Source organism: Colletotrichum costaricense (assembly GCF_030867565.1).
Source record: "Colletotrichum costaricense strain IMI 309622 chromosome Unknown Scaffold_15.1, whole genome shotgun sequence".
Lineage (NCBI taxonomy): Eukaryota > Fungi > Ascomycota > Sordariomycetes > Glomerellales > Glomerellaceae > Colletotrichum > Colletotrichum costaricense.
In genome coordinates this window covers 279,701-297,494 of record NW_026848244.1, presented here as the reverse complement: position 1 = coordinate 297,494, position 17,794 = coordinate 279,701, and the positions used below count along the sequence as shown (strand labels likewise).

The following is a 17,794-nucleotide window of genomic DNA, read 5'->3' as shown; positions in this document are numbered from 1 at the left end:
TTGAATGGGATTTGCACATTTTGAGGCAGCTACTATTTGAGATGTGGCATTATCATTATTATGGTGCAGTTCTAGCTGATTGCAGTATGGGCACTGTTAGTTTCAAGCCAGGGTATGTTTGCTGAAGAAGTCCATAATATACGAAGACGCATTGTAGGATGCCGGACCATCTCCGTGCCCCTTGTTGTCCGCATTCGCCCCAGTGTAGGGCCAACTATGATCAACATCATGCTCATAGACGTGAGTGACGAGACCCTTTTTGTCACCTGATCCCCAGCGATACATCTGTGCACGAGAGGTGATATTCTTCTCGCATGCCTTCTCGGCAAGACCATCACGAAGAGCCCATTCGGTTACCCAGTGAAAGACATCAGGCAAGCAAGCGCCGCGGCGGCTAGGATTGCCTTCGTAGGGAATAGTTCCATCGATTCCACCGTGAAACTCAATGAGAGGTATGTTGGACCTTCCGGGGTTGCACGGAATATCGACGGTCTTGGGATTGCAACCCTCTGCACCCTCGATGTAATAAGAGCCAGAGACGGGGGCAAAAGCAGCGAAGCGCGTTGAGAGTTCTTTGTGGCAGGCAGCATAGTTGACAAAGCCGCCGCCGTTGGATTTACCAGTCATGAAAACGCGGTTTGTATCGATGCAATAGGTTTTCTCGAGGTCGTCCAAGACATTGCTGGTGTACTCAATGTCGTTTCTCTTGGTGATATTGGGAGTACCTTCCCATCGTTCCTGAAATATCACGTCAGCCTCTTTCGTGAGCTTCTCCGACAAATGTTGCTTACCTGGTATCCGCGTAGATAAACGACGATGTGATCCGTATTGAAGTACGGCGTTTCCAGACGGTCAAGATCTCGCTGAGACTCTGGTGTTCTAGTCCCACCATGGTAGGAGAATATGATCGGGTTATTGGACTTTGTAGAGTACTTCGGTGGCAAGAATAGGAGATAGTCTCGAGATCGGCCGTCTTTGTCGGTGTAAGGAATTGTGTACTCGTTCCCAGGTGCACGCCCCTGTGGTAGGGCCTTGGTGCATTGAGCAGATGCGGTCTCACTCCTTGCTGGTGTCGTCAAAGCTGCCACGACAGATGCCGACGTGCTGAGGGCCAGCGTCAGAAAGCGTGAGGAAACCATAATAAGATCTATCCTGAGGGATGAAGCGGTATCGAACGTGGCAGGAGAGAAGTACTTCTTTCATAGACAAAAGACACCGAAGTTATAATTACCGGCGACTGTCGTGAGAACCGCTATGAAATATATACGCAATCGCGGATCATAACAGCCGGAGTAGGATCAGCGCTACCCGGGCCTAGTTGTCACTAAAGCCTTCTGGGTCTCACCATGTGCCGACAGAAATTACGAGAACACGGGTTGATCGTCGCCAGGTGTAAGCACGTTTCCCAAAAGGATCGCTAGGCACCGGCTTAACTCCCCTAGAAGACCCTCTCAAATTGGAGAATGATTCCTTTTCAGGGCACCTCGTCGCGCATTTGTTGGGTTATCCACCGGAGAAGATTTCAGCCCCCCGGGATTTGACCGTGAAGGATGCAGAAGAAACCTTAATATTCCCCGCATGCACGCGATTCGGATCGCAAATCAAGGAACGAACTCGGGAATACGGCATATTTCCACGAAGCCACAGCTCTACAGTTGATGGGCACCGTGTTAGATTACACTCGTGCTACCGCATCTATGTAGTCCCGCGTTGTCAGCATGCTAAGCAGGTCGGGCAAAGACGGAACCACTGCGACGTTCAACTAAGAAACATTTCAGAACGGACACACTGAAGTTGGTCTAATCTATAACGGTCGAAGGATGTCTTCGGATCTTTTTTTCTGAACAAGCCATTGCTCGTTGCTTATGGTGTCTGGTTCTCAGTAACCTGAAATGACCGGCTCCTGTCTTCACAATGGTCACGTCACTCCGCCAGCGCAAGTCCAGAGGCGCATGACGCAAAAGGAGATGCAGTTGCTCCATAGGCAATTGACGCTTTCTTGAATTCTAGTAATGTTCTAGAAAATGTTCAAAATGATTGTCGATTCGCCGTCACATCAAATCATCTCAGCAGGTTCGGAAACATATCGGGAACATAAGCTCAATTCGGACGAATCGCTAGATGCCGGGTCACTTTTACCTCATTCAGCGTCTGTAGCTGGAACGAAAACTCCGCTCCGCAACGCCAATTTGAGCCCAGAAATGCGCGGAGTTGAGCAATTGTCAACGGCCGATGGTCAAATTTACTACGGGGTTATGGACATATAAATATTCGGCGATTTTTAAGCTTTCCAAATTAATCAATCCAAACTCTACTCGAGCAGCCAACCAAGTACCAAATATTTCTCAACTCGACGGCAGAGACCGACGCGACTGAGAATGGGTGACACTATGAAAGCTTGGCAATATTCTGCCATCGACGGCAAGCTCGAAGATTCTCTTGTTCTCAACAAATCAGTGCCCAAGCCAAGCTCCTCAACCTTAAGCAAAGATGAGCTCCTTGTCGAAGTCATCAGCGCATCGCTCAACCCAGCAGACTACAAAGTCCCCGAGTCAACTCTAATCGGACGTCTCATGGTCGCGCGCCCCGCTACGCCTGCCATGGACTTCTGCGGCCGCGTTGTAGCCACACACACCACAAATTCCAGCTTTCAAGTCGGACAACTTGTATTCGGTGGATATGCTGGCGTTGGGCAGAAAGGCACGTTGGCAGAGTACATTGTCATCTTGGGAACTCACTGCGCACCCCTCCCGGAAGGCATTGACCCTGATCTGGGCGCGGCGGTTGGCACAGCAGCGACAACAGCCTGGCAGTCTCTGATACCGGATATCCTGCAACCTGGCGGCAAGGTGTTTATCAACGGAGGGAGCGGCGGTACAGGCACGTGGGCTATCCAACTAGCGAAAGCCTTAGGCGTTGAGGTCGTCACGACGTGCTCCACCAAGAACATCGAGCTCTGCCGAGAGCTTGGCGCGGATGAAGTCATTGACTATAAGAAGGATGACATCGCGTCGAAGTTGAGGGATCGGGGTAAGGTCTTTGATCTCATTATCGACAACGTGGGCAACAGTACCGGGCTGTATGACCGCAGCAGCGCCATCTTGAAGCCTGGTGGGACTTTTGTCATGGTGGGCGTCGGAGAAAGTCTGACGCTTTCAGGATCGTTCTCGATGTTGAGCAAAATGATTTGCCCAAAGATTATGGGGGGGCACCAATTTTATTTCGTGCGGATGCAGAACAGCGCGCACTTTTTCCGACGAATTGGCGAGTTGATGGCACAGGGAGAAGCCAAGGCAGTAATTGATTCCACGTTTGAGTTCGACCAGGTGCCGGCCGCTTATAGAAGACTGCGGGATGGACACGCCAAAGGCAAAGTTGTTGTTCAAGTAGCGAAAGTCAAGGGTAGCAGGGCTTTGGGTTGATTGAATACGTACATCTCACAATAGTTACTTAGTATTGTGTAGGCCTAGGTGATATTACTGTAGCCGCGGAGTATTATTGCTGCTCGGTAGAATTGAAGATGTGAATGACTTGATCATCGAGCTCTCGACACGATCTGCATCTTTTGGAGTCCAAAATGTTCTACTTAGCTCAATTTAACCCCTCGGTTCTTGAAAAGAAACTTGATGGTGTTTACTCAAACCTTTCCAATCCGCAATGTTAGCACTCTCGGCACTGCTCCCCTTCCTTCTCCGCTGTCTGGACTTATCTTGAATACGGAGTACCTAGCCCCTATTTGGGGTGAAGCTCTTCCACTCCTACCCTGAGTGCCCGCGTCGGACAAGGAAGTGCTCCTTCTAAGAATGGAGACGCCCGTTACTCAAGTTACCGGTCTTACGCATGTGCATGCATGCAAATTAGAGATGCTTTCTAGAATCGTTCGAACGGGACCGAATGTGGGGCTCCCGTCACACCTACTTAGAGTAGTCACTGCGACCCACACGTTGAATCCGAGGACATCCGCGCAAAGTCCCATTTAAGCCCGGCGTGCGTCGGTCGGTATCCGGGTCCGGAGTGCGGCGTGTGACTCAGGCCGTCCGCGGAATGTCAGCATCCAATGACAACGCGCTCTACCCGAGGTCTATCCAAAGTCCCAAATCGGACAGCAAGGAGCTAGAATTAAAGGCTAGTTGTCCGAGGCTTACGTTACGATCTTGGCGAATTGCTGAGCCTCGATTTTGGAGATCCTCATCTTCTTAGGGGCATTGAGGCTTTGGGCTTTGAAATTTCTCGCTACATTTATCATGAAAGACTTATAAAAACCATCTTCGGTCGCCAATTGTCATAACAAGAATAATGTTCGATACACTCATCAGTCACATCACCTCTCACCTCAAACCGCGATTCGCCTGGTCACCACGAGCTTTACAAGCTCAGATCCCCATCGCGATGTCTCTGTCCCTTGCTCAAAACTGTGTCCCGAGCACCTTCGGCCCAGTCCTCTACGGAGCTGAGATTTTGTCTCTTGAGGCGAACCTAGTCACCAACTACAGCGCCTCCGTCCCCGCAGCTTTCCGATACACCTCCCCGGCCGTGCAACTGACGAACGCGACCTTTTGCAATGTGACCATCACGTATACGCACCCGGGCCAGAACGACAACCTCGTCACCGAGGCATGGCTTCCGGAAAACTGGAATGAGAGGTTCATGGCTGTGGGCGGAGGGGGCTGGGTCGCCGGCCGCTTCTTCTTGAGCTACAACGCAATGAACGGAGCCATTGCGGACGGTTTTGCGACCATCACAACGGATGCTGGCCTCGGATCTGCGAATGAGCCAAGTCCGTGGGCGTTGAACAGCCCTGGCAACGTCAACCTGTACAACTTGCAGAATTTGGCATCCGTTTCCCTCAAGGACGAGGTAATCATCGGTCGCACTTCTCAAATGAGGCCCTGTAAAGCTTATGAGTGCTGATCACAAAACCCCCAGGCCATTATCGGCAAGTCTTTGATCAAGAGCTACTACAGCCAGGACCCACAGTACTCCTACTGGGCCGGCTGTTCCCAGGGTGGACGACAAGGGCTCATGCTTGCCCAACGCTACCCCGACATCTACGACGGCATAGTAGCAGGCGCCCCGGCAATCAACTGGAACAAGCTGGTGAGCTTCGTCTACTGGCCCCACCAAGTAATGAACGAGCTTGGCGCGTTCCCTTACCCTTGTGAGTTCGACGCCATCGTGAACAAAGCAACCTCCGAATGCGATCCTCTAGATGGAGTCACGGACGGAGTCATCTCCGACATCGCAGCCTGCTTCAAGTCCTTTGATCCTTTCTCCCTCGTCGGCCAATCGATCACCTGCGCCCAGAAAAATGGAACTCAGCAGATTATCTCAGAAGCCGCTGCGACGGTAGTGAATGCTACGTGGCACGGCCATGTCACCGCGGATGGCCAGCGGCCGTACCACGGTATCTTGCCTGGAGCCGACTTTACGGGTAACAAGCCGACGTCCTTCAGCCAGCCGGGCATTGTGATGACGAGCTGCAACGAGCAAGGCTGCACAGATGAACCATCTAACCTCGGTACCGCCTGGTTCAAGCTTTTTATCGCCAAGAATGAGACCTTTGACTTGACAGATATGAGCCGCGAGGAGTATGATGCGCTGGTGTACTCTGGTCGCCAGCAATATGAGTCGATTGTCGAGACCGCCGACCCCGATCTGAGACAGTTCAAGGCAGCCGGAGGCAAGATGGTGACTTTCCACGGTTTGGTACGCATGCATCACTCGGATTCTGTACCAAGCAATTAGCGAGCTAACATTCTGTCTGCAGGCTGACAACATCATCCCGCCTGGTGGTACCGAAGACTACTACAAGGCAGTGAACGAGGTCATCCCTGATATCCAGGACTTCTATCGCTACTTCGAGGCTCCCGGCTTGGGCCACTGCTTCGGCGGTGTGAGCGGCTCCCCTACTGGCCTCTTCGAGCAGCTTCGCAACTGGGTTGAGAACGGCACCGCGCCTGATCAGACGCCTATCCAGATCTCTGTCGGCAATGCGACGCACAACCGCATCCTTTGCCCGTACCCCGAGAAGTCGATCTTCAACGATGGCTGCGGGGATGCTTCCAAGGCCGAGTGCTGGTCTTGTTCCGAAAGCCCCATCAAGTCCAACACCACCAAGAGGGCTGCACCAATGTTCCACGGGCTCTAATAGTGTCGTCTCAATACTGATGAGGGTTCTATTACTTGACAAGAATGTTCTTCTTTTCCGCTCACCGCAAGATTTCTTTTCACGAGACTTGCGGCGCGATGAAAACTTACTTTTCACTTCTTCTATGTACATTATATAAAACACATGCATACTTCCTAGTCTACAATGTTGAACCACTTGGTCGTGATCTTAGTCAATTTCGCTCATCGTCGTTCCCTAGCTTTCATGCTATGTCCATTCTTTCGCCTTCTTTCAACATTTCATTTGGCCATTCCAGCCATTCTTTCCAGTAAGTCCCAAGATGATCTGAAGTTGCCCGGATAAGAAACTCCCCAGAACCGCCCACGGCCCAATAGTCTTTCGCCCAATGAAGTAGCACGGCATAATAAGACAACAAGACCAGAGCTTCAGGACGTCTTTGTTGAAGGAGTCTGATGTACTCTTGTGACACTCGCACAGGCCATTCCTGAATGACGACGAGCCTGCGACTTTCCTCCGAACGTACAGAATCGAAGAGATACTGCAGAATCTTAACAACATCTATGTAAACACCCCTCGTTTGTTCGTTCATCTCATTTTCATTCAGCCGCCGGAGCAAGCTATCACACTCGTTGCCGTGAAGGACTTGTGTGCCATTCTCCATAGAATATGCCGGATTGTGGGGAAGGATGTTCTGCATATGGCCATGGAACTTTCCCATGGATTCCGCGACAATGCCACGGATTCCGTGATGAAGTGTCAGACATTGAACGAGCTTGTCGAGCACGGTAGGTATCGAGGTTGCTGCGGCGAAGGCTTCGAACAAGGTCTGTTGACCAAGTAGGAGGCTGAAACAGAAGAGCGCCATGACGTTATCTTCGTTAACTTGCAACCCGCCGATATCCAGATGCCCTATGGCTCTCGTTTGGAGGCCGGTCGCTTGGGTGAGGTACAACGTCGTTGTTTCTTCGTCATTGGCGACTGTGCTCCTGTAGGCGGCGGTGAAGGCCAGGACCTGGTCCATCAAATATGGCGCCTTCAACGCTTCAGAATAGATCAGACGCATCATTGGGCCCATTTCGGACTGCAGGGAGACGAGGACATCTGTGAGAGCCCCTCTAAAGAAGAGGAGTAGATCGAAGTGGAACAAGCTGAAGCGTTCCGAGAAGAAGTCATCTGACAACTCTGATATATTCAATGACGTAGTCGCGCCATGAGGATCTGGTACTGCTGAGGGCAGTTGTAAGTGACGACTAGAGGAAACCGAGGATTGCGGGCTCAGAGCTTGAGGAGTGGACAAATGTGCCGGTGTTTGGGCTGGTGGCGTTGGTAGACTGCTGACCAGCTCTCGGTAAGAGCAATTTCTTCCCGCGGTCTTGCATCTAATACAAATCGGCCGAGACTCATCGCATTTGACCTTTCGTTCTTTGCATTCTTTGCATCCAAGGCGGGACTTTCTGTGCTTTGGCATTGTGGATATAAGACAGGCTCGGGTCTGAACAAAGCGAACGTTCGGACTACGATGCTCTGCGATTATGGAATCCGGGAGCGAGTGAATGGCCAACTAGGGAAAAACAGACAGAGAAGAAAGTTTAGTGAATTGCGTTTCCGAGTGTCAGATCGGAAAGTGAAGAGTATGTATGGGCGAGATGGGCACTGGAGACATGAGAGGCGAGGCGAAGACGGCTTGATATCGGGTATGACATCGTATTGGCGTATTAGTTCCGAGGTGTGAGGCTGAGGCCAATCGCATTCATCTCTGTCCGACAGGTTATCCACATCGGATTGGTCGCTAGTCAGCTTTATGCTTTGGATCCCTCCAAGCTTAACCGCAGACGGCGCGACTTGTGTCGGGTTATTATGAAAGTGGGAACAGTGATCTCCCGAGACCGAGCATTTATGAGACGCAAGCCTCAGGTGTAATTCTGAGCTGCATCGAAGGCATACTCACGTTGAGTTTTCTGCTCTTTGTGAGAATTGAGTCATTTGAAGTAAGTGAGTAAGGAGGGAGAGGCAATGAGAGTGAGATGCTTTTAGTCTGTGCATGGCCACATACCCCTAGGCCTACCTAGGGCTAGCGTGATCAAGAGACCCCACCAACCGGTGTTCAGCCGAGTGGCCCCGCCTCTCCGCGCCGCGTCCCGCAGCCTTGCAGCTCGCAGGAAAATTTCTTGACAAGAGCTTCTGCTGTAGGCGGGCGCAAAAACTCCACCTGCATTGTACGGACGATGAGAACGTCCGCCACCTCGATTCGAACATGGCGACCGACGATGCTCCTCAACCGACCGGCGGTGCTCCCGCGAGGCAACCTGCCGACCTGCCGACTGGCGACAAGCCGTCAATTCCATCAGAGTCCCGCGCAGATGGCTCAGCCCAGCCCGGTGCTGCAGTGGAAAAATCACAGGAGGGCCGACGCGGCGACAGGCGCGACGACAACAGGCGAGGCGGCAAGTCGCGCGGGCCGAAGCGGAAGCACGACGTCGGCCGGTCGGCGTGGAGGTAAGCTCTGTCCTTGTCAATTGACTTGTTATTTGTATTTGCGACTGGCGCCAACGATGTCTAACCAGGGAATAGCCGTGAGGCCACCGACAAGCGCGGACGCAATGCCGAGTACCAAGAATTCAAGCGCAGAAAGGTAGACAAGGACGGCAACCCCGAGACCACCGAAAACCCTTTCACCGCCGAAGAGATCGCCGCCGAGGGTCGCAAGCCGAAGCGAAAGGTGGCCGTCATGGTCGGATACTCAGGCACGGGCTATAAGGGCATGCAGATCAACAATGAGGAAAAGACAATTGAGGGAGACTTGTTCAAAGCCTTTGTTGCTGCTGGAGCCATCTCAAAGGCCAATGCCGATGACCACAAGAAGTCGAGTCTCGTCCGATGCGCGAGAACCGACAAAGGCGTCCACGCTGCTGGCAACGTCATCAGCTTGAAGCTCATTATCGAAGACGAGGACATTGTGGAGAAAATCAACGCTGCTCTCCCCGACCAGATCCGTGTCTGGGGTATCCAGCGTACCAACAACTCCTTCAGCTGCTACCAAACCTGCGACTCGAGATGGTACGAGTACCTCATGCCGACATACTGCCTACTGCCCCCTCATCCCGACAGCTGGCTGTGGAAGCAGCTGGTTGAGGCCGCGAAGGAGAAGGGCTACTACGAGGAGTTCTCAAAGAAGCTGGCCGATGTCGAGGGATACTGGAGAAAGGTTGACGAGGAGGACATCAAGCCGATCCTCGACAAGCTCGATCCCGAGACCAAGGCCAAGGTGATGGAGCGAATCCACGCCGACGAGGATGCGACCGCACAGGCAGACGAGGCCAAGTCCGCCCCCGAGACGAAGACTGAGGAGACACCAGCCGAGCCCGCCACCACCGAGGAGAACAAGGCCCCCGCAGAGGTCCCCGAAGGAAGCGTCAAGCCCAGAAACCGCGACCTCACCCCCCTTGACTTTGCCCTGCGTGACATCAAGGCCGCTTACATTGCAGCCAAGAGACGTTACCGTGTTACCCCCGAGCGCCTCGCTCAGCTTCAGGAGGCCCTCAACATGTACTGCGGCACAATCAACTTCCACAACTACACCGTCCAGAAGAGCTTCAAGGACCCGTCAGCCAAGCGCCACATCAAGTCCTTCAAGGTCAACATGCAGCCGATTCAGATTCGCGACACCGAGTGGGTCTCCACCAAGGTCCACGGACAAAGTTTCATGATGCACCAGATCCGCAAAATGGTCGGCATGGCTTCCCTCGTCGTCCGTTGCGCCACCCCACTGGAGCGCATCAAGGAGAGTTACGGTCCCACGAGGATCGCGATTCCCAAGGCTCCTGGTCTGGGTCTTCTTTTGGAGCGACCCGTGTTCGATGCCTACAACAAGCGGGCGGCGGACAACTTTGGCAAGGAGACGATCGACTTTACGAAGTACGACGAGAAATTGCAGGCCTTCAAGGATAAGCAGATCTACCAGCGCATCTTTGAGGTTGAAGAGCAGGAGAACACGTATGGGATACCCTATCCTTTCTATTTAATACATTTACTGATCATGTCTCCAGCTTCCACATCTTCTTCCAGCAGGTAGACAACTTCAAGTCCGACTATTTCCTGTGGCTCACGGCTGGCGGCATCGAGGCTGGAGGGGTTCGAACCGGAAAGGAAGAGAAGGGAAGCAAGACCCTCGAGTCGGCGCTTGGTGACGAAGACGAGAACCCTGTCAACGGTGACGGTTAAATCAGCCAGATCAGGCGATAGAGTTGCTGGATGTGGAGGATCAGGGTTGACAGCGCAGCGGTGACTGCTCATAAAAATGATACGATAGAATCAAAAAAGCATAAAATTCCCTTTTCCGTCCTCTGTATACGGGTATCAGCGTTGCGTGTTCAGAGATACGTCGTCCTCATCTCGAGAACCCCAAGCCCAAACGCCAAAGCATGCAAATTGTAGTTTTCGCCATTCTTCCTCCGACTTCTAAAGTCAATCCACAATCCCGTACCTATGCAGCACCACCAGCCCCATTCGGAGCCGTCGGAGCAGCAGGTGGGGGAGCAGCAGCAGCAGCCGCAGCAGCACCCTCTCCAGCTGCACCATCCGCGCGACCCATCGGCACCCATTTGCCCCCTGCCGCGGCTGCAAGACCAGCGAACCGCGTCTCCTGGATGGCGTTAAGGAGCTCCGCGCACCGAACCACATCGGCCTGGAGCTTGTCTGCCTGAATGCGAGCGTCGCCTTCTCCCTGTCCTAGCTTGCCGAACAGCCAGAGCTCTTTGAGGCGGCGGCTGAGTGCGAGGAGGTCTTTGATTGATGCGTGCTGCGGTCTCATGGTCAGCCGGGTGTTGTGTTCATTCTCCGAGGTGGAAGGTGGGCGCAATTGGCAGCGTGCGTCTGGATTTCAGGAGAATTTGGGGATAGAGTGGTCAGTGGTAGCATACCAGTCCTTCAAATTCCATTTGCATCGACATGCCCGTCACAGCGACCGTCTGCGGCTCAACGTTCTTACGCTCTCCTTCAGCTTGGATCGTCGCGAGCATTGTGAGCATCCGGAAGCGGGAGAGAACGTCGGCAATGAGCCGATTATGCGTGTCCAGCAGATTCGATGAGTCTCGTGAGGTGTCCATGGTGCCGGATTTTTATGGTGTCGATACTTGTAAGAGGGAGTTTGTGAGGATGGCGGCGTTGGAGGTGAGGTGAGAGGTCAGAGCTCCTGCTGAATCTTGAATTCCTGGTGGGGCGGTGTGGTGGGGGTTCCTCGGTGTACTGTGACCTCTAGGGCCTTACCGAGCCTTTACACCGAAACCGTCGGTCAGCGACAAAAAGCACTCTTGATCGCATGAAAAGGAGCCAGCAATCAGTATGTTCGCTAACACAGTTGAATGGACATGAAATACAATCTCACTGTTGAAATTTTCAATAACGGTGGAAGAAATCGATCTGACCCTAAGTCAAAGGAGCCGTTCCAAACAGTGAGCTTTGGCTGCGGCCAACGTTCTTTGTCAAACAACACATCGCATATTAACAAGGGCTGCCGGGTCAAGTTCACGACCTGCCGCATCATTTCCTTGACGTATTCCAGAGGTCTTCATCCCCCGAGTGACTGATTATAAAGTGTGTATGTTCTCAGGCCGGAGTTCCTTCTCATCAACTCATTTCCCACCTATATTTCAAGCTCGACTCAGATACAACACTTCAAGCTGAAAGCAAATCATTCAAGTGGGCAACATTACCTTCCAACACTCCAACAACCCAACATGACTACTTATACCATCAACCCCAACGGTCTGTTCCCAGACTCATATGTCCTCGGGGGCATGCCTGAGCTCGGCGAGGATACCGACGATACCAAGGTTCAGGTACAAGTCCTTCAGAATAACATGATCTTTTGCGCCTTCCTGTTGAATTTCAAAGGAAGTCAACCTCCACCTGGGATTCCCCGTCAGTTGTTTGTACGGATCCAAAAGTACGAAAAGAATGAATCTCCCCTGGCAACTGCTGCAATCACGAACCTAGCCCGAACCGTCCTTCCTTCGCTGGTTCCGAAGGTCTGGGGTTCTGGATACAGTTGGATGAAAGACGGTACGAAGCTTTCTTATGTCCTTTCTCAATGGTACCCGGATGCCTGTCCACTGGAAACAGTGTGGGATGACTTGGACGTCGAAAATCGAGGAGAAATTGTCGGAGATTTATTCGAGGCAGTGTCCAAGTTGTGCAGCCTCTCCTTGCAGAAGCTGACATTCGAGCAATGGCAATTACTCCGGAACACCCCATTCGAGACAAAGAAGACGGAGCTCTCCATCCTAGTCGGCGGTCCGCCTTACGGATATCATACCGACTTTGCTTCCCTAATGCGCCGTAACCTCTGCCCCCGAAACGCCGATTGCGCGGTGAACGGAAGGACTGATGGGACTTTGGTCGTGAGTGTGCATGCGCCCGAAGCGGAACACTTCGGGTTCGCTGAAACAGACTTGGATCTGCTAACTCAAAGCTCAGTCTTGTGCCACAACGACTTGGAGCCCCACAACCTACTTGTTAAGAAGGTCTATACCGAGCGCGGTGATGAGTACAGGCTTGTGGCCATACTCAACTGGGATCAAGCAGGCTTCGTTCCATTTGCCTTTGAGGTTGCTCGAAAAGATCTACATCTGGGCTTGCGGAACTTCAACTGGAGCTGGTACGATATGTATCGGCAACTTGCTGGCCATCGACTTTTCGACACTCCAGGTCGTCCGATTTGGTCAAAGCTGATCCGGTGCCTGATGGCTGTTCATTCTTCCTCCCAGGCTAAGATTACTGAGATATCTACTCCGGACGGCACGGCGCAGATGTTGTGGCTGGAGAATGAAGGTCTCACGTTCTCCACTCTTGTTGAAGAAGGGTGGGTGAAGCTGCGCTCTTTTGTCAAATTCCCGTCCGATGACGAGCAGGATATTTGGGATCCTTAGGAGTGCCATAGCCCACCTGCAAGACTGTGGGGGTATTACATGTGCCTTATAAGAACACAACCTCAAAATATAAATGCATTTGATCTTGATTGAAGTGTGAATGCTTTCTTCCTCAACATGTTACCAGAAGATAATGTGGAACTAACAGAACCGCGGAAGTTTGGTCCCAGTGACTAACGTGGCTGCATGAGTGTCGCTATGGTCAGAACGAAGAATCCATCAGAGCATCTGAATAGTCACTAAATCTTCTTGGATGATTTTATAAGAGGTCTGTGAATCTAAACTTCAACTGAAATTGAGGTATCTGAGTTTCCATACTGGAGTCGAGCATATATGCTTAAGGGGCAGCGGAGAGCCGGGCGGAGGGTCGGAGGGTCGGACCTTAAGTCCATAGCCGCTCCGGGATTAGCGCTTACATGTACACTTCCCGCATTTACAAAGCTGCGAAAACAACCGAAATGACCCGTGACTTCATCACTACTCCTAAAGATCAACAACTCATCTGCTAAAATCTGCGAATTTCGTAGTCTTGTTCTCAACTTTCAACTCCAATTGTTTGCAGTCTCCCAGAACGCGAATATGGCATATCCTGCGCTAGCTGCCAGACCTCGTCCTCCGGGTACACCGACGAATGTCTCATCTCAACCTCAACCTAGTGCCAGTCGACGGCGAGATAAACCTCAACTTTCCTGTAATAGTTGTCGACGCCGCAAGTAAGTCTGAATCTTTATTTACCATTTCGGCTGACCCGGGCTTCTAACACACTGCTCAGGATTCGATGTGATCGTCAACGACCCTGTAGAACCTGCTCCTGTAGGGGTCAGGATTGTGTCTATCCAGAAACCAACGACACCATCCCACCTCCAAAGGTCACATCTAGTGGCGCTCCCAATATAAGTCTGCAAGATCGTCTAGTCCACCTCGAGCAATTGGTTACAATGTTGGGGTCATCGGAAAACCGAACGAGTCAGATCGGTACGCCTGCAAACATACCTACGCCAATTGACGATCGCTCAGAGACGGGGAGTATGCGGTCAAGCGCTATGGAACACCAGTATGTCGGCAGTGAACACTGGTCAGCGATCATGGAGAGTATTGCCGATTTGAAAGACCACTTCGATCGAGAGGAACAGTCCAAGCTGGCAGAAAGTCCAACAGCAGATTACTGCTTTGAAGACCAAAGCTCTTTCACCCAACGCCGAAGGTGGCAGCGCCCCTTGCTTTTGTACGGATGCCAACCTGCAGCTTCAAGGTCAGAAATCCTGTCCACCCTGCCGCCAAAAAACGCAGTAGACCGCTATATATCTCGGTATTTTAACCGTCTAGACCTCGTCTCTTCCTGTATGTCTTTTCGCGCCTTGTCTTGGCCGATTGCTTGGATTTGAGAGTATCCCTTACTAATGCACAGCAGCGTCCGTCCATGGCCCAACGTTTCTCAAAGAGGTAAGCGTAATTTCTCTACATTTAGCCAGGTCGATTGACTGATAGCGGCATGGGTGATAGTACGAACAATTCTGGCGCGATCCCAACGACACTTCCACAATGTGGATCGGTCTTCTTTTCAGCATGATTTGCTTAGCTGTCATCGCATCAGACCCTTCCACTGACGCATCTGAAGATGGCCACCAACAGCTGCAAATAGAACTGTACCGAGAGAAACTGGTACAATGTCTGCTGATGGGAGAGTATACTCAAGGTGGCGACTATGCGCTAGAGACTTTCATGAATTACGTCTACGTTGAATTCAGGATACATGACGACGCGCAGAGGGATGTTTGGTTCTTGCTTGGCCTCGAAGTCAACCTAGCCAAACGAATGGGGTACCACAGAGATCCCAAACACTTCCCGGAAATCACCCCGCTAAAGGCAGAGATGAGGCGCCGAGTATGGGCAACCGTACTACTGGGAGACATCTTGATCTCAGGTCAGATGGGAATGCCCCGCATGGTACGAGATGGTGAGTTCGACACAGCCGAGCCACGGAATTTGAACGATGAAGACCTGCACGGAGAAATGACAAGCCTACCACCGCCAAGGCCAGAGACAGAGCATACAACAGCCCTGGGGATCATTGCTCGAAGGAGACTTCTGATCGCTCTAGGGACCATCTCCGACCTTGCAGCATCCCTCAGCCCAAGTAGTTACGCGGACATAATGCGACTTGACGGGATTCTTGAGCAGGCATACAACAACATCCCTCTACCACTCCGCATGAAGTCTATGGCCTCCAGCGTCACCGACTCCCCCCAAGTAATCATGGCCCGCCTTTTCCTTCGCCACATGTTTTGCGAGGGAAAAATCATGTTGCATCGTCGGTTCCTCTTCGCAAAATCGACTATAGAGCATGATGACACGTACTCATACTCAAGGACAGCTTGTCTTGATGCAGCTCTTGGAATGCTACAGATCCAACAAACTCTAGACGAAGAAACGTGCCCCGGCGGCCAGCTCTTCATGATGCACTGGAGGGTAGGATCTATCATGAACCACCACTTCTTGACAGCCACCATGGTCCTCTGTTCGCTGGTTTATCAAAGGCAAACTTTGGGCCGAGAGAACGAGATATTGACTGCGTTGAGGACTGCTCGCAGCATCTGGATGAGAAAGGCCGAAGACTCAGTTGAAGCGAAGAAGGCATCACAAGCAGTTAGCATCGTCCTTGCGCGAGCTGGAGGTCCGAGGTTCGATGCTACCCTTGTAGCTGACCGGCCTATCCAACTGCTTTCAGAGCCTATCGCAAATTCGAAAGATGCTTTTCTGGAAGGTCTTGTTGGAGATCAAGTCATGCTTGATGAGCACATATTTTTGACCGAGGCTTTCATGTCAGATGAAAGGGAGAACGGTGAGTACGAACTTGAAACACAAATAAAGGTTGAACATTGGAATGGCTGATGGTTTTCACATGCAGGCATGGACTTTTTCTCGCCTTTCAATCGCCTTCCCGACGAGCTACCAACAGGTAGGCTCTGCAGCAAACAATCTGGAGGCCCAGCAAGTCATGGGGACTCAACTATAAGTGAATGGGTGATTATGGGTGATCAAGGACAGTATCAGTGAAGTATTATCAATTTTGCATCAAATCTTGATTCACAGTAAAGTCAATGGTCAAACGTGCAATTTCAGATGCGGAACTGTAGCTATAGAAGCCGAGGTTTCTCTTTGATATGATAATTGGGATCAGACCGTTTGCGATCTCTCCATCATTTTTCTGTTTGCCATTCATCCCCATTCTGACTACCCCAGTGTCCTTAGAGATATCTGGACATCTCAGTGTCTTTGTTTCGAGGAGTCGTCTGCTTCACATAACAGTGCAGAAGGCACACAGCGCTCCAGGGTAGCATCCATCGGCAGGCCTGATACTCTGTCAGATTCGTCTGCTATAGATATCTAATGATTCTAAATACTTACCAGACGCCACAGCAAAAGCCATCGTGGTCGATGCAGCCTCCACGCAGATGCATTTGCTCTTGAGTTAGGTCGGATTGCTGTTCTGCCGGAGCGCCAGGGGAAGAGGCAGGTTGAGTATCCTGCGGACCAGGTTCTTGTTCGTTCTCGCCCGCCATTGAGTATGCAGGTATTGATTGTGATGGAATGTGCGCAGAAATATCTTGTAGCCTAAGGTAGGTATTTGTGTTATTGAGACTTTCCGCAATTGAGAGACAGACGAGAGGGCAATCTTACGGGAAGGTAAGCCCTTTGAGGCTTTATTGACGTGACGTTCTGAATTGAGGTTTTTGGTGAATAAGAAGTGACTGCTGACGTGAATGGTGACATGCATCAGCAGACTGTGAATACATTCACTGTCGAGACGGGAGGAAAGGAACAATATATTCCCGGTGATGCAGGTGTTTTGGAAGGCCTGCCTCCAGAGGCAGTAACAATACTTTCTGTGGTATTTTCCCTTACTTAAAAATATTGATCAACTCCTTCCTCTTCTGTTCTCATCTTGGTCACATGGTGTTTTCATTAAGGCCAAGTTAAGAGGAGGAAGGAAGCAACGCCCATAGGTTTTAGGCAGGAAGGTTCGGTCAAGTCATTGAAGAATGGAAGGCACAAGGGGTTTCAGTCAATATAGGCAGGGCCTCACAGTAGGTATGAATGAAAGGAGTACCAGAGGTCTTGTCATGAGAGAAACAGAAAATAGGACAATCTTGAGCTCAAAGAAAGAGTCCAAATCACAAGATGGAGCGTGATATACCTAGGCGCCTGAATATGTAGAAGGTGACAAGTCATGGCCTCCGGCTAGAATATAACTCAATGTTTCATGGTGAAATTTTGTCACGCTTTAGGTATAAAGATTTAGGCAACATATCGATTAGATCTTGCCGCGTTTTATTGAATTTAAGTCATTTATCAAGAACAATTGATGGGCAGGCATACTTCACAGCAAACTTGGCTCACTGGTCGGGCATAGCGGGGCTGGGGCTGTGTTCCAGGTCGCGAATCCTTCGATGGTCAGCTGACAGGCGCGTCAGCGCCGCACCGATCAAGCGAGAGGCACCCGGCGGTGTAACAAGTTACGGAATCTTTGATGGTTGCCTACAGTATAACTGATGCACTTAGGACATATCTAGCAGTCAACATTTCCTATCGACCTTACCCCTATCTAAGCGCGCCCAAGCTAGCTATTCCTGCTAGCAACGCCAGCCATCAAGATATCAACATAAACCACCTTGCTCAGGCTCAAGCATGTCAACTGCAACAGATCAGCAAAATCTGCCACAGGAAGGTGCACGCT

At 51.3% G+C, this 17,794-nt stretch overlaps 9 protein-coding genes across 9 annotated transcripts; 5 read left to right on the top strand and 4 right to left on the bottom strand.

The window, feature by feature from the left end:
- Positions 1-102: 102 nt before the first annotated feature.
- On the bottom strand, positions 103-1,139 carry CCOS01_12442 (uncharacterized protein; the record flags this gene model as incomplete). Its single annotated transcript, XM_060460591.1, has 2 exons — positions 103-738; positions 792-1,139. The coding sequence occupies 2 exons, from the start codon at positions 1,137-1,139 to the stop codon at positions 103-105; spliced, it is 984 nt and encodes a 327-aa protein (XP_060308639.1).
- A 1,239-nt stretch (positions 1,140-2,378) lies between these two features.
- Positions 2,379-3,422, top strand: CCOS01_12441 (zinc-binding oxidoreductase; the record flags this gene model as incomplete). The annotated part of the gene is made up of 1 exon (XM_060460590.1): positions 2,379-3,422. The coding sequence occupies one exon, from the start codon at positions 2,379-2,381 to the stop codon at positions 3,420-3,422; it is 1,044 nt and encodes a 347-aa protein (XP_060308638.1).
- Positions 3,423-4,296: 874 nt separating this feature from the next.
- On the top strand, positions 4,297-6,148 carry CCOS01_12440 (uncharacterized protein; the record flags this gene model as incomplete). Its single annotated transcript, XM_060460589.1, has 3 exons — positions 4,297-4,857; positions 4,927-5,706; positions 5,768-6,148. The coding sequence occupies 3 exons, from the start codon at positions 4,297-4,299 to the stop codon at positions 6,146-6,148; spliced, it is 1,722 nt and encodes a 573-aa protein (XP_060308637.1).
- Positions 6,149-6,303: 155 nt separating this feature from the next.
- Positions 6,304-7,598, bottom strand: CCOS01_12439 (Upc2 protein; the record flags this gene model as incomplete). The annotated part of the gene is made up of 2 exons (XM_060460588.1): positions 6,304-6,324; positions 6,654-7,598. 2 exons carry the CDS (start codon positions 7,596-7,598, stop codon positions 6,304-6,306), a joined length of 966 nt encoding a protein of 321 aa, XP_060308636.1.
- A 786-nt stretch (positions 7,599-8,384) lies between these two features.
- CCOS01_12438 (tRNA pseudouridine synthase A) lies at positions 8,385-10,351 on the top strand (the record flags this gene model as incomplete). The annotated part of the gene is made up of 3 exons (XM_060460587.1): positions 8,385-8,626; positions 8,702-10,123; positions 10,177-10,351. The coding sequence occupies 3 exons, from the start codon at positions 8,385-8,387 to the stop codon at positions 10,349-10,351; spliced, it is 1,839 nt and encodes a 612-aa protein (XP_060308635.1).
- Positions 10,352-10,613: 262 nt separating this feature from the next.
- Positions 10,614-11,235, bottom strand: CCOS01_12437 (uncharacterized protein; the record flags this gene model as incomplete). The annotated part of the gene is made up of 2 exons (XM_060460586.1): positions 10,614-10,928; positions 11,050-11,235. The coding sequence occupies 2 exons, from the start codon at positions 11,233-11,235 to the stop codon at positions 10,614-10,616; spliced, it is 501 nt and encodes a 166-aa protein (XP_060308634.1).
- A 630-nt stretch (positions 11,236-11,865) lies between these two features.
- Positions 11,866-13,056, top strand: CCOS01_12436 (uncharacterized protein; the record flags this gene model as incomplete). Its single annotated transcript, XM_060460585.1, has 1 exon — positions 11,866-13,056. The coding sequence occupies one exon, from the start codon at positions 11,866-11,868 to the stop codon at positions 13,054-13,056; it is 1,191 nt and encodes a 396-aa protein (XP_060308633.1).
- A 579-nt stretch (positions 13,057-13,635) lies between these two features.
- CCOS01_12435 (fungal specific transcription factor) lies at positions 13,636-16,113 on the top strand (the record flags this gene model as incomplete). The annotated part of the gene is made up of 5 exons (XM_060460584.1): positions 13,636-13,769; positions 13,829-14,397; positions 14,468-14,499; positions 14,560-15,898; positions 15,965-16,113. The coding sequence occupies 5 exons, from the start codon at positions 13,636-13,638 to the stop codon at positions 16,111-16,113; spliced, it is 2,223 nt and encodes a 740-aa protein (XP_060308632.1).
- Positions 16,114-16,354: 241 nt separating this feature from the next.
- Positions 16,355-16,619, bottom strand: CCOS01_12434 (uncharacterized protein; the record flags this gene model as incomplete). The annotated part of the gene is made up of 2 exons (XM_060460583.1): positions 16,355-16,409; positions 16,465-16,619. 2 exons carry the CDS (start codon positions 16,617-16,619, stop codon positions 16,355-16,357), a joined length of 210 nt encoding a protein of 69 aa, XP_060308631.1.
- Between the last annotated feature and the right edge of the window lie 1,175 nt (positions 16,620-17,794).